At 35.9% G+C, this 13,168-nt stretch overlaps 1 protein-coding gene across 4 annotated transcripts in view; it reads right to left on the reverse strand.

Annotated features, from left to right (window-relative positions):
* Nucleotides 1–13,168, reverse strand: part of slif (cationic amino acid transporter slimfast) — a 638,367-nt gene that overhangs the window by 77,450 nt on the left and 547,749 nt on the right. For all 4 annotated transcript variants that reach the window (XM_081740112.1, XM_081740111.1, XM_081740110.1 and 1 more), the window contains one exon: nucleotides 6,074–6,240. In XM_081740112.1, the coding sequence (XP_081596238.1) occupies nucleotides 6,074–6,240 (167 nt within the window). The remainder of the gene's footprint in view (nucleotides 1–6,073; nucleotides 6,241–13,168) is intronic.

Here is a 13,168-nt window from a genome sequence, read left to right on the forward strand (position 1 = left end):
GGTTTTTACCCAAAATTTCCGTTTTTTTCACAGGCCTTCACAACACTAGTCTGAACACACAGTGCACCGAACAGCCCTAACGATGGGCCTCCGCAGCCGACGACCCATTCATGTGCGAATGTAACACCACGACATCGGCAACTACGACTGAAATGAACACGTGACCATTGCCACTGGACCTTGGCACTGTGACCGTCAGCCTGGCCACAAGACTACGTTTTGGACGAACAGTGTAATTCTTTTTAACTTTTATTCATGCAATAAAATCATTATTTTACTCGTAGAAAAGAAAACCTATTTTTCTTGCTGGTGAGAAATTCAACTCTTTCTGCAGGTGTTTCTCAGTTGCTTTTATCATTTCTCACGGTAGAACAAAGGACTTGTTTTCTAATACAACGCTTATCGTCTGGACAAAGTGCTTCGTAGCAGCAAACTCATTTTTTTCTTTCCCTGAAAATAGTTACCAACTTATGGTTTTCGCCACTATGACTATTTTCCATGTTCTTTCTTCATAACGACATTTATTAAAGTTGGGAATATTTTTGGACACGAAGTTGATATTGTGTGAGAACGAATTCTCGTCGTCTATTGTGTTCTCATGCACTAATATTGCGTCATCCTTCCTACCGTGAGAACAGTGTTCATGGCTTGTAGGAGTCATAGGTGAAATGACTCAATTTCACAATTACCAACGTTCGATCCTTTCCACTGAACTGTTTTATGTATAATAGTAGTGTAAAAAATCTAATAGTCATAGGAGGAATCTACCAGTTCAGACTGCAACACTTTTTTTTGACTATCGCTTCCAAGTTTTATTCCCACGGGACCGAAACATGTGTTGCCAGTGCTCTCCATTATACCGGCGTCATATTTGTGTTGTTTAAGAATGCAGAAAACTTTGACACTTCTTTATTATTTTGTACCACGCACTACCAACCCTAAGTATAGTGAACGGGAGGTTCCCAAGCGTTGGTAGAAGCGAGGAGTGAACCTACGCTGTCAATATAGCGGCAAAACTTTTCGTTCCTTCTTACTCTAACATAAGCGGAGCACGATGAATAATTAAGTATACGATAGGAATCTTATTGTGGTGTTAAATGCAAAAGTGAACAACCATTTTTTTTTTTTTTTTTTGAATACAGCATTTCTTCGGAGTCAACAAATCTCATCATGGATTAGTGTTTCCTGTATCTCCCTATCCCTCTTGGCCTAATTATGCAGTGAAAGTCTCATAGTGCGAATAATAAGTATATAGTGGAAGTGAAATTGAATAGAAGGGCTATGTTTCTAGTGTTTTATGTAGTGTGTGCATATCTACGTCTACTATGCAATATTAAGTGTCTTATTTTTCATTATTTCGTTTATCCAATTGCGTGAGCGCAACTTATTCTGTTTGAGCGTTTAAGCTCTGTATAGTGAAAATTTTGTGTTGTTCATATTTCTCATTCCACTCCATATCCACATATATGCCTATCTAATAAATAAGAATTCGCCTAAGGAAATACTATCGTCTTCATTCATGTGTGTATGAATCCCTGCAAGCAGTCGGCTTACCAGTCGCGTATATGTATACGTATGCATACGCAAAAGTAAGTATAATCCAACCTGAGTCTCAAAAGCACCAACGTTGCTCATGTCAAATCGCTTGTTGTATTTCAATGTCACCAATCTGCGCCTGAACAGAACATGAGCCTGGACCGCTCAGCTGTTTTCTTAGGGTATTCTCCAGAAGCCAGCGCCCGAGGGAAACTGTAGGTAGCAGCACAATGGCAGAGCGTTGCATTGTCTGATGAATCCCGACATCATCTTCATTACGACGATGGGAGGGTGCGAATCCGTCGTGTTCAAAGGGAACAGCTCCTTGACATCTGTACTGCGGGACGCAGAGAAGCTGGCTGCGGCTTAATTATTATCCGGGGAACATTCAGGTGAGCATCCATGTGTCTAATGGAGCTCGAGCAACGCACCATGGCGGCCGAGGCGTATCACACGCTGCTTGCAGACTACGTACATCCCTTCATGACGGCCATGTTTCCCATCGGTAGTGGCATTTTTCGACAAGATAATGCACCATGTCACAAGACCAGGAGTGTGATGCAGTGGTTCGAGGAACACAAGAGCGAGTTCCAAGTGATGTGCTGGCCCGCAAACTCTCCGTATCTGAACCCAATCGATGACATCTGGGATGTGATTGAACGTGACGTGAGGGCGCATCACCCTCTCCCCGGAATTTACGGGAATTAGATGACCTGTGTGTGCATATGTGGTGTCAACTCTCTCCAGCGCCCCCACCGAGGAACATTGCGACCATGCCAAGACGCGTCGCCGTTGTTATCCGTGCCAAAAGATGGATATATTAACAATTAGGTAGGTCGTCATAATGATCTGGCTGATACGTGCGTGTGTATATATTTTAACTCGTATATTTTGTCTCGACTCGAATTCCGAGACTTCTCGACTCGAATTCGAGTCGAGTCGAGAGAGAGAGTGTCGAGTCGAGACAACATTTTCTCGAGACGAGTCCAGACAGGCTTAAATCTCGACTCGACTCGACTCGTGTGCATCCCTAGTGATGGAACTACCTATAAACCTACTGACTGCTTAGTAGCATTTCCTGTTAATATATATTGAAATAAATCCTTATGCATTTTTGGCTCAGACAAGACAATAAATATGGAAAAGACGAAAGCAATGGTGGCTGGAATGCTTGAGACTGTAGCAACTAAAAGTCATCAGAAATAAAGTAGAATAACTAACTAGTTCTGAATACCTAGGTTGTGTTATTAATGAAGGTGTGAAAAGTGAACAGGAGTGAAATCAAAAGGACAAATAGTGAAAGATCTTTAAGATGATTATGATGATTATGATGACAAGCATATTATATGAGTCACTGAATAGTGAGTTACACATTACTCAAATGTTGTGTTTTGTATGGTTAACATTATTGAGACGTTAATGTTATGTAGATTGACAAAACTTTAAAGTTCTCGAAATTTTATACGCTGACAAGAATGAACCGTTGAAATTATTAGAAAGAGTTTAGGACTTTGTTGAAGGGATTTTACTTCGATTGACGTGGTAGATGATAGATGGTATAATAGGAGAACAATGAAGAGAAGGAAAGATTATAATTGATATATGGTACGTATTAACCGTGTGATTCCTATGTCAAGGTGTAGAAGTTTCCTCTGAATCATAAAGTTGGAAAGTTATAAATTTGATTCCCGGTGGGGACACTCGGTCGAAAAGATGTAACAGGTTTTTAGGCTAGCCATCCTGAAGGAGGTTTTCCTTATTTACACGTGGCAAATGCAGGGATGGTACCTAACATACAGATCCCAGGATGCTTCCTTGCCTCCACATTCCTTTCTTCCAGCATAGTGTGCTCGCCGAGGGACGTCATCCTCATACATGACCGACTTAAGGTCATCGATGCTGCCAGGCCCGCAACCAGAGGGGGGGCTAGGGGGCCTGCCCCCTAAACTTTTCGGGGCTTCTCCAGACCTCAATACAAAAAACACTATTTAGATAAATGTAATATAATTTTTAATGACTTGGTCCCCCTAACAAATTCATGCCCCCCAAACCTTTGTGGCTGGTTTCGGGCCTGGATATCGGTAATGCCCAGAAAGATGTATAAATAAATAAACTTTTAAATTTGTATTAACTGATCTACCAGTGAAGATAGAAAATTATGATGAAATATATCGATACGGCTAGAAACCACTGCACGCCTTGCTTCTAAGTACCTTCTTAATTACCTTACGGATTTCATCTATCGTTTAGTACTGCTTGTAAAGCATTCCATATTCTTGTCATTTCCAATTTTAATATGTCAGAGGCCCCCCATTGCGCTCGTCCGTAACGTAAATGTATGCAATTACAATGCTACACGGAATCTTTTTTGATGAGGAAAAGATAATACGAATTGTTATTTGCCGAGAGGAAAAGATAATATGAATAGTCGTTTGCGGAACCTCTCAAAACAGATTCCTGACGATGCCACTGAAATGTCATGACACTAAAAGCTAATGAATAAACTGAGGGTGCAGATTCCAAATTACAAGGCGGTTCAGTAACAGCACTTTTCGTACTCGAGATGAACAGCGTTAAGTAAATTTCGGAAAGTGACGATTAGACAAAATGAATGTAAAAGAGCTTTCTCTCTTACTGATCCTTTTGACCACGGTGGCACAGTGGAAGAGCGCTTACCTTTGGCGTGAAGGGTTCTGATTCGATCCGAGGCCATGTAAGCTTGTCATAAAGAACATTGCGTCTGCGGGTTTTCTTCAAGTTATCCTGTTTCCTCCCATTTCAGAAATACTTCCATACAAAATAATCATTCTCTTCCATTAATCATTAGCGTCCTTTAGCTTACAGTGCACAAATACGAAACATGGAACTAGGAAATTAATTTCATTTCTTACTGAACCCTAGAAATTAGTCTAATATTATAATGAGCATTACATTACCTGATATGTAAATATAAGGTGATTTTGTTTTGTTACATTTCTAACGTTAGATGGTGAAGATTTGGAGCGTTTTGGGAGTAAGAGCAATCTCAAAGTTACATGAAATCTGAATGCTCGAAAAATTACATTTGAGTAGTAATACCAAAGTCCTCAGTGGCGGCCAGTTCTCGTTCCTATATCTATAATTTGTGGAAATTGTTCCTATTTCCCTTAAAAATAACAGTTTCAAATAAATTAACGACTATTTCGAAAGTAATTTATTTGATCCTGTTATTTCGTGGCTAAGGGTTAATCAGTAGGTCCCATCTCATATAGCCTCGCTGCTGAAAAGGACGTTAAACTCAAAATAAACTAAACTATTTCGGAAGTAGAGAGTGCATTTTCAGGAAGCAATCCTTTGTTGAGTTTGCTCTTACTACCCGAAACGGCTCATTTAATTTCAGGTCAGGAAAATATTAAGATTGTAGAAAGATAGTTTATAGTTACTTCTGAAATTTTAAATGAGCTTTCATGAAATTGATACTGTTAATGAACGATTTTTGAGTGTATATCTGCTAAAATTGAACTGGCAAATACAGGATCAAAATTTTTGGTAGCTGTCCTTTCTAGAATAGTTTATGAATGCCAGTAGCATACGCAAAGGTAAACTTTCGGGATTTAACTTCTCTCCCCCCTTGAGCGAGATATTCTGGAAAAATATTTGCTATATTAAGATATTAATAAAAATCACGGTTCTCGTGAAAATATATGATATTCAGTGCATCAACCCCTGGCTTGAAATTCTACGCACGCCGTGATGAATGCAGAATATTCAAATAAATGAAGATACAAAAACTACGAAGAAGCTTTATGTATGTATTGATGTATGTATTTCATGATATTTCTGTTTGTTCTTTGTTTACTTGTAAAACTGACAAATACTTACATCTTTTAGACTTTTACAGATTATATATACACACATCATCATCATCATGAATATGTTATGGTCTCTGTAAGTTTTCCTTTTTAGTTCCAGTACTTCATGTGTAAACTGGATTTTACCGATGTTTACAGAAGCCCAGGATCGATATAAATATTAATAATTATTCAGACTAGAGCAAAAATAGTGGAAAATAAAAATATATGTGTAAAATTTAACTTTTTCCCTCCTTATTCACTCTGAAGGATGCAATAATGTTTATTAGAAAATAATTATTAGTGAAAAGATTTAGTTGTATCTAGAACGTTTATGAATAGACAATTGTGCTCGTAAGTCTATATGATACGTGGGGTAATAAAACATTTGGATGTTAAATAAAGAAAGAAGGGAGTAAAGCTTTTAATTTTCGTTAACAAATGACATTTTTTTTGCAGAAGATTCCTGGAGTGATTGGGTTAATAAGATTTGAAAAAGGCAATTATAGTATATATAGATTTGCCTTGTGCATAATGGAATTACCAATTTCAGTTTTATAATCTTTGTGTAAGTTTAAATAATATCTGACATCTCGTACACATTCAACAAGATTATATTATATATATATATATATATATATATATATATATATATATATATATATATACAAATAATCAGCATTGTATAAAACTTTATTTTTACTAACCTTAAAAGATGATTTTACACTTGATGGTGGTTGCCTCCCAATAACTAGCAGAATAAGTAACATAATAAATCCAAGTATAGACGTAATAACAATAGCGTATGGTACAGCATTACTCAATTGATTTGCAGCAAAAATAACGCACGCACAGAATCCTAGCACAAAAATACCTACAAGAATAAATATACACAATATAAAATTAACTGCAATATACCGACACATTTTCAGGTTTCATCAAAATATTTAACCATTTTAAATTCTGATTTGTAATAACCAACAATCATACAATGAATATCTATAAAACCAATTAATATCCCATAAATAACAAGATTCAAATTTAGAGAAACTTAATAGTTTTTTTTTTTTTTTTTTTAGCACCGTACGAAAATAGTATACATCTGCAAGTGTAGGATTCATTATATCGAAGGGATAATTTGTCGAAGCATTATGTAATTTTATTTAATTCTTCATAGATTTACTACATAATGTTAAATACAGTTAATTCTCTGAAATTTTCAGAAATTAAATTTAACACAAATTGAGAAATTTATTCCCAATTATATACACTCATGTCCAAAATTATTGTCGCATGTCTATAAATATGTTGTTGTAGGAATATAATTTGATAACGAATTCGCTCGGTATTTCTTACAATGTTAGTATGTACGTATATAATCGGCATAGACATGTATGTGGCAAATTTCATGTTAAAAGAGTAGTAAATAAGAACAGTTAAACGAAAATGAAACTTTCTTGTCCATTTAGCAACATTTTGTTTTACTCATTCTAATTTTCGTATTTATAATTATTTCCCTATGAAATTTACCACAAATATACATTTCCGATTATACACATAGTATCAGCATTAAAAGTACCCTGCAAAATCATTATCTAATTATGTTCTTACAAGAAGACAGTTATAGATATGTGAACCTTTTTGGACATGAGTGTACATTTATGATTAACATGATTGTCATTTAAGTATAATTGCACGTTATATTAGCTTATTAATAACATCAGTAGAATAATAGGCTTTATTATATATATGCAGTGATCGAATTGGCCGACATGGGCCCGTATGACATATCGGTAATAAATCAGGAAGTCAAAAGTCACACAAGCTGTAAAATTTTAAGAATAAACCGAATATTATATACTGCTAGTATTTAAGTTCGAGTACTGTATATATAATGTGATAATAGTCTTTAAACTAAAAAAGGAAACTAAGGTGGGTCTTAATAAGCCTTTTGCAGTGTGTCATAATACTATGTACATAGACATATAGATAATTACTAGCTGCAACATCCGTCCTTCACACTGGGACAGTAGGTTTATGAAAAAAAATTAATCTCTTCCCCCTTACGATACGCATTTAATAAAAGTGAACTTACGAAAAGTCTGTAAGATACTATACTTTTAGCAAAAAATTTGAAATAGTAAATGCCCTTTAATCAAATTGACATAATAAAAGCAGCTGGAGGTGGGCGCTAACTATGTTTCAAAATAATTTCAATCGGGTCAGCCATTTTCCTTACCCCGTGAACTATGAGTTCGACACTAATCTCGTCATTTTGGACATTTTATTTTTCAGCCGTTTCTACCATCATGCTGATAGTTCAGGATTATTCAGTTCAGGAGTTTGCAAATGATAACGCTGTATGAATATGATGTAATTATGTAACAAATTCAATATGCGATGTTTATTATAATTTTGTACTTCAAATGGTGTAATAAGCTGTAATTACAATTTGATTTATATGCATGACAACTGTAGAACTTATAGGAGATACTCTCCATATTGTAAGTCAAAACAGGCTAAATAAATAAATAAATAAATAAATAAATAAATAGCACTGAATTTGAATTTAATCCGAATGCGAGAGTCATTGTTGATCTGAAAGACCCCAACAACTATGAATTACACACTTATTTCGATCGTTTTGGATTATGTTTACATGCCACATCCTTCTCACTCCCACCTATTAGGGAATCTTACTCTCAAAATATTTTTCCAGAGTGTAATTAGTATGCGTACCAAATTTGGATGAAAAAGGTACAGATGTTCCACACTTATACTGGGAGATATACACATACGTATAGTCCTTTCTAATCAAGTATTTATTGTAAAAGCAAATTGATAAAGATCAAATTTGCAGAGCGCAGAGAGTCTGTGGAAGTCTGTGAAAACAAAATGCCCCATCAAAATGCTCCTGGAACCAATATCTCTTTCGATCCATCTTGGAAAACTGATCAACTTTGGTAAGAAACGAGGGAACAGCTTCCAAAATGCTGCCGAAAACAATTCTCGCTTCAGATGAACGTGCATGATCCATTATAGGATCACAGTGAAAGATGAATGAATGGGACCAAAATTGGAACAGGCAGATCGCATACTAATGACGAAAATAAAACACTATGTAATTTAAAACCAAGTACATCATTTACCGTGTTACAAATCATGCTCACTATGTCTTCCGTTTTGTTTGATACGCCTTCATAGACAGCAGTACAGAGATGCAAGTACATTACGTACGCTGATCGATGAACACGGACGTCGAATACGAGCCTTTATATAATCAATGGTTGTTTGTACCGCGGACATTACATGATCTTGAATAAGACCTTTCGCAAAATCTGTGTGTCAGATATGTGTTGGTCCAACAGGGCTCTGATCTTGCGTGGGTTATGTGTGGGAGTATCATCATGTTGATACCACATACGCATACATTCGTCGAGACTAATGTCTTAACAAATGTGGTAACACGTCACTGGCAAATATGGCATACGTATTACCAGTGAAATTTCCATACAAGAAATGTTGCTGATCAAAATGATCACACAGGATACCACACCATACATGAGACCACCGATATTAAAGCAGAAGTCGCTACTATAGTGCACTGTTCCTAGCACAATAATGATATTATGTAAGCTTACGTACCCTGTATTTGTTAATGTAACTTTATCGCTAAACGATATAGTGGATACGAAATTTCGCTCTCTGTTTTCCATACGTAACAACCAAGCACAAAATTGCACTCTAGCATGGAGATCATTTACTGATAGTTCCGAATGTAATATGATATGGTACAGATGCAACTTGTATTGGTGTAAAATATGTACTACACATCATTGACTGGGTCTACTGTTCTGAGACAGGTTTCCAGTACTTACATGAGGGTTTGCATTAGCTGCTGCACGTTCTGCATTTGTTGCAGAGGATTAACGATCCAGTTCCCCCCTCCTTTTTCGGACGATACTACAATGTTGACGTAAACGTCTCTTCGAGCTCAGAAATGCCATACGAGAACGCTGTGAATGTTGTGAGTAGTGTGTTCCTTACATCCGTGATGCGTCTCGAGCGTTTCTTCTACATTCACCTAACACTAAGACACAGTGATCAAATACAGCCGTTGTCCTACTTGTACGTAGCTCTCACTAATACTAGTAGCACACACAGAATTGCCTTGTAATATCGATGCAACCTTGTCAATTTCCTTGCATGTCTTCTTCACTACAGTACTTGCAGAAATCCCGTACGATGTATATTCAACTACAATGTACACACACAAATGCTCTGAGCACACCTTCGCCGTCCCCTACTTCAACCCACTACCACCCTCACAAACAGCTACGCAATCATGGAGCTATGATGACGCAGCCGCTGAACAACAACACTCAACGAAAATAAACCACCAACAGTCATACTACATTTAAATTTTGTGCTTTGACAAATCACTAATTGTCACTGTATTACTTCCTCATATCTCATGCAACATGGCACAACACAGTGCTCCCAAAGTCTGATAAGAGATTATGACAACAGTGATAGAGATAAAATGATCATTAGAATTTTCACTTCTTTTCACACTTTAGACGGTGATCGAATGAACATTTTCTGACCACCTTGATGGCGACTTTGTTGACACAAACCAAGCGGCCGTTATTACGATCGTAGAATATGATGTTTTCTTAATACCAACAAGACAAGTTTATCTGACACCAAACCCGTTTTGATGGTCATTTTGAAAACTGTTTCCCTGGTGATACTAGTTTCCTACCAAAAATAATTCGGTTTCCAATATGTATCGAACAAGATAAGTTGTTACTCGATCAATATTGCCATTCAAAACTTTCAAAGTTCGCAACCGGACACTCCTCGGGAGAAGGGGACTGAGGATTACTACAACAAGAGAATTGATGTGTCCTATGGCATTTGTCAACTCCAGTGTTTGTTCCATTGATTTAACTGCCAACGTGTTCCTATGACTAGGCGAGTGTGTGTGCAGGACCCATGTTTGGAGGCCTTTTGGAACGGTTTTCTATACATCTACTTGGTTCCTGGCAGAGTTATGTCGTTTCTATCTATCTGTATGTATGTATGTATATATTGTGACAGCTTGGACTCATCGTCACAATATTTTCTGTGAATTTCAATTTTTGTATCTGAACTTTTGAGGTACCCTGTTGTTTGGACTCTACAACCAACGGGCATTATTGGATTTAATAAATACGTTCTGCTATGGGTGTGGAATGGACTATTTTTATGCGAAAATAATACAAAAATAAAGAACTTTCTGTCTTTCTTTTTTTTAAAAAAGAAGAAATAAAAGAATAAAGAAGAGACATTAATTGTGAAGGAAAACTGAAAAGAAATCACTTTGAAAAGTAATAGAGATGTTTTGTATAGAGTTTTATGTATTTATACGTCAATAGTCAACTTTGTACCATTGCGCTTTTCCTCGTGGCTGGTGCCTTGCTTTCCTCGCGCCAGAAGCTAGGAAGAATTGAACGTTGCCTGAGGTGCTATCTCGCAGCACCGAAGGAATCCCAACCGTGCTTTCTGTACTGCCACGTCAACGAGTTGCTGTATGCATGTTTGAGTGGGTGTGTTTGAAATCTAAGAAGGACTTATTCTAATTGAATTCATTGCTGCTTTGTGGTTTTTGCTTTTACGTCGCTTGTTGCTGTTATTGAAATCTTTGGACTTTTTGAATCATTTTGATTATTCATCGTTTGGATTTATTTCCGATTGAGAAAAATTGTTTGCTGTAATTTCTATTGAGAAGAAAGGAAAAGAAAGCCCAGCAGTTAACGTAATTGCGGTAAGTGAAGAAATATTTTTGTATTTCTTTCTCTCTGTTTTTCTTTTGGGTTGTTAAGTTCTCTGCTTTAAGGAGTGGATTTTTCATAGTTTGTGTTCAATATTCTGTTTGAGGTACTATTGACTTTGGTTTAGTTAGTTGAGTTAATTTAGCGTCCCCATTTAGTTGCTTCAGTTACTGTTATTTTTGGTTAATTGGTTTAAAGATTGATTCAATTTAGCGTCCCCATTGAGTTGCTTCAATTACTGTTATTTTTGGTTAATTGGTTTAAGATTGATTTAAGTTAGCGTCCCTATTGAGTTGCTTCAATTACTGTTATTTTTGGTTAATTGGTTTAAGATTGATTTAAGTTAGCGTCCCCATTGAGCAGCTACAATTACTAGTATTCTTGGTTAACTGGCTTAAAATTAATTTAATTTAGCGTCACCATTGAGTTGCTTCAATTACTAGTATTTTTGGTTAATTGGTCTGAAGGTTGTTTTAATTTAGCGTTCCCATTGAGTTGCTTCAATTACTAGTATTTTTGGTTAATTGGTCTGAAGGTCGTTTTAATTTAGCGTTCCCATTGAGTTGCTTCAATTGCTAATATTTTTTGCTTAATTGGTCTGAAAGTTAATTTAATTTAGCGTTCCCATTGAGTTGCTTCAATTTCTAGTATTCTTGGTTAATTGATCTTTAGGTTGATTTAATTTAGCGTTCCCATTGAGTTGCTTCAATTGCTAATTTTTTTGCTTAATTGGTCTGAAAGTTAATTTAATTTAGCGTTCCCATTGAATTGCTTCAATTTCTAGTATTCTTGGTTAATTGGTCTCAAGGTTGATTTAATTTAGCGTCCCCATTTAGTTGCTTCAATTTCGACTATTTTTGTATAATTAATTGGGAGGTTAGTAGCTCTAGTTTCTCATCTCATTTGTTTTAGTTTCAGGGTCTTTGTAATTAATTAGGTTTGAAGTTCGGTTAGTTTACTTTAGTGTCACAATTAATTCTTTTTGATTTTGAGTAATCTTCCGTTAATAGTCAATTCTGTAAAAGTTTTTTTATATTTAGCGTCCTTTTTTAGTTCTTTCAGTTTTAAGTAATTTTGTCGTAGTAATTTAATTTGTGAATAGTTTTTTTTATTTAGTGTCCCATTCGGATTGTAGTTGCGAGTACTTTTGCGACGTCAGCCTTATTGTTTGAAGGTTTCTTTCATAGTTGGTACAATCCGCGGCAAAAAACCTGCAACATGAGGATGTAAGTTTATTGTGAAACTACGCCTAACAGCACAGGGAATGAACATAACGTCTAAATGGAACGAATCACGCCATGATAAACCTCGGCCTCCTCCCGTGCATACTTATTTTGGAGCTAAAGACTTCGTCATTTCACAATAAACTTATATCCTCATGTTGCAGGTTTTTTGCCGCGGATTGTACATTGGATTATTATTAAAGTTCGGTACTCTTGGTTTATTTCATCTAGTTGAATGAAGCTAGCTTTCAAATTAAAATTACAGAAGAATAAATTCGATTCAGTGCTTTAACGACATTTCTTGTTGTTGGGGTTTATTTCGTATTCAATTTGGTTTTATTTAATTGTTAAATCAACCGTCTGAATTGGTTCATTAAAAATTGTTTGTTACAATTTTTGGTCCTAATTTATATTCTTTGAACTTATAATTTATCGTTTGTTTGCAATTAATTTTCCGATTGGCGTTAGAGTAGCAAATTTTATTCCCAGTTCACGTTAGTTTTTTGATTCGAAGTTTAGCTTAGTTCCGTAAAATCTTCGGCCAGATCTAATAGTTTTCTTGGATTATCATTGTTCTCTGAAACTATTTATTGGGAGTTAGCTCAGTTCTGAAATTGTCGGATTCCTTTTTTTTCTGGAGTTTTTTTTTGAAACTTAATTATATTGCTTTAGGTTCTCTTTAGGGTCTTTCGCATATTATTGTTTGATTAATCGGTTATTGATAACGTTTCTTCTGAAAGTTCTCGATTTAGAAATAGCGTCC

Source organism: Thermobia domestica, chromosome 15 (genome assembly GCF_964235325.1).
Source record: "Thermobia domestica chromosome 15, izTheDome1.hap1.1, whole genome shotgun sequence".
Taxonomy (NCBI): Eukaryota; Metazoa; Arthropoda; class Insecta; order Zygentoma; family Lepismatidae; genus Thermobia; species Thermobia domestica.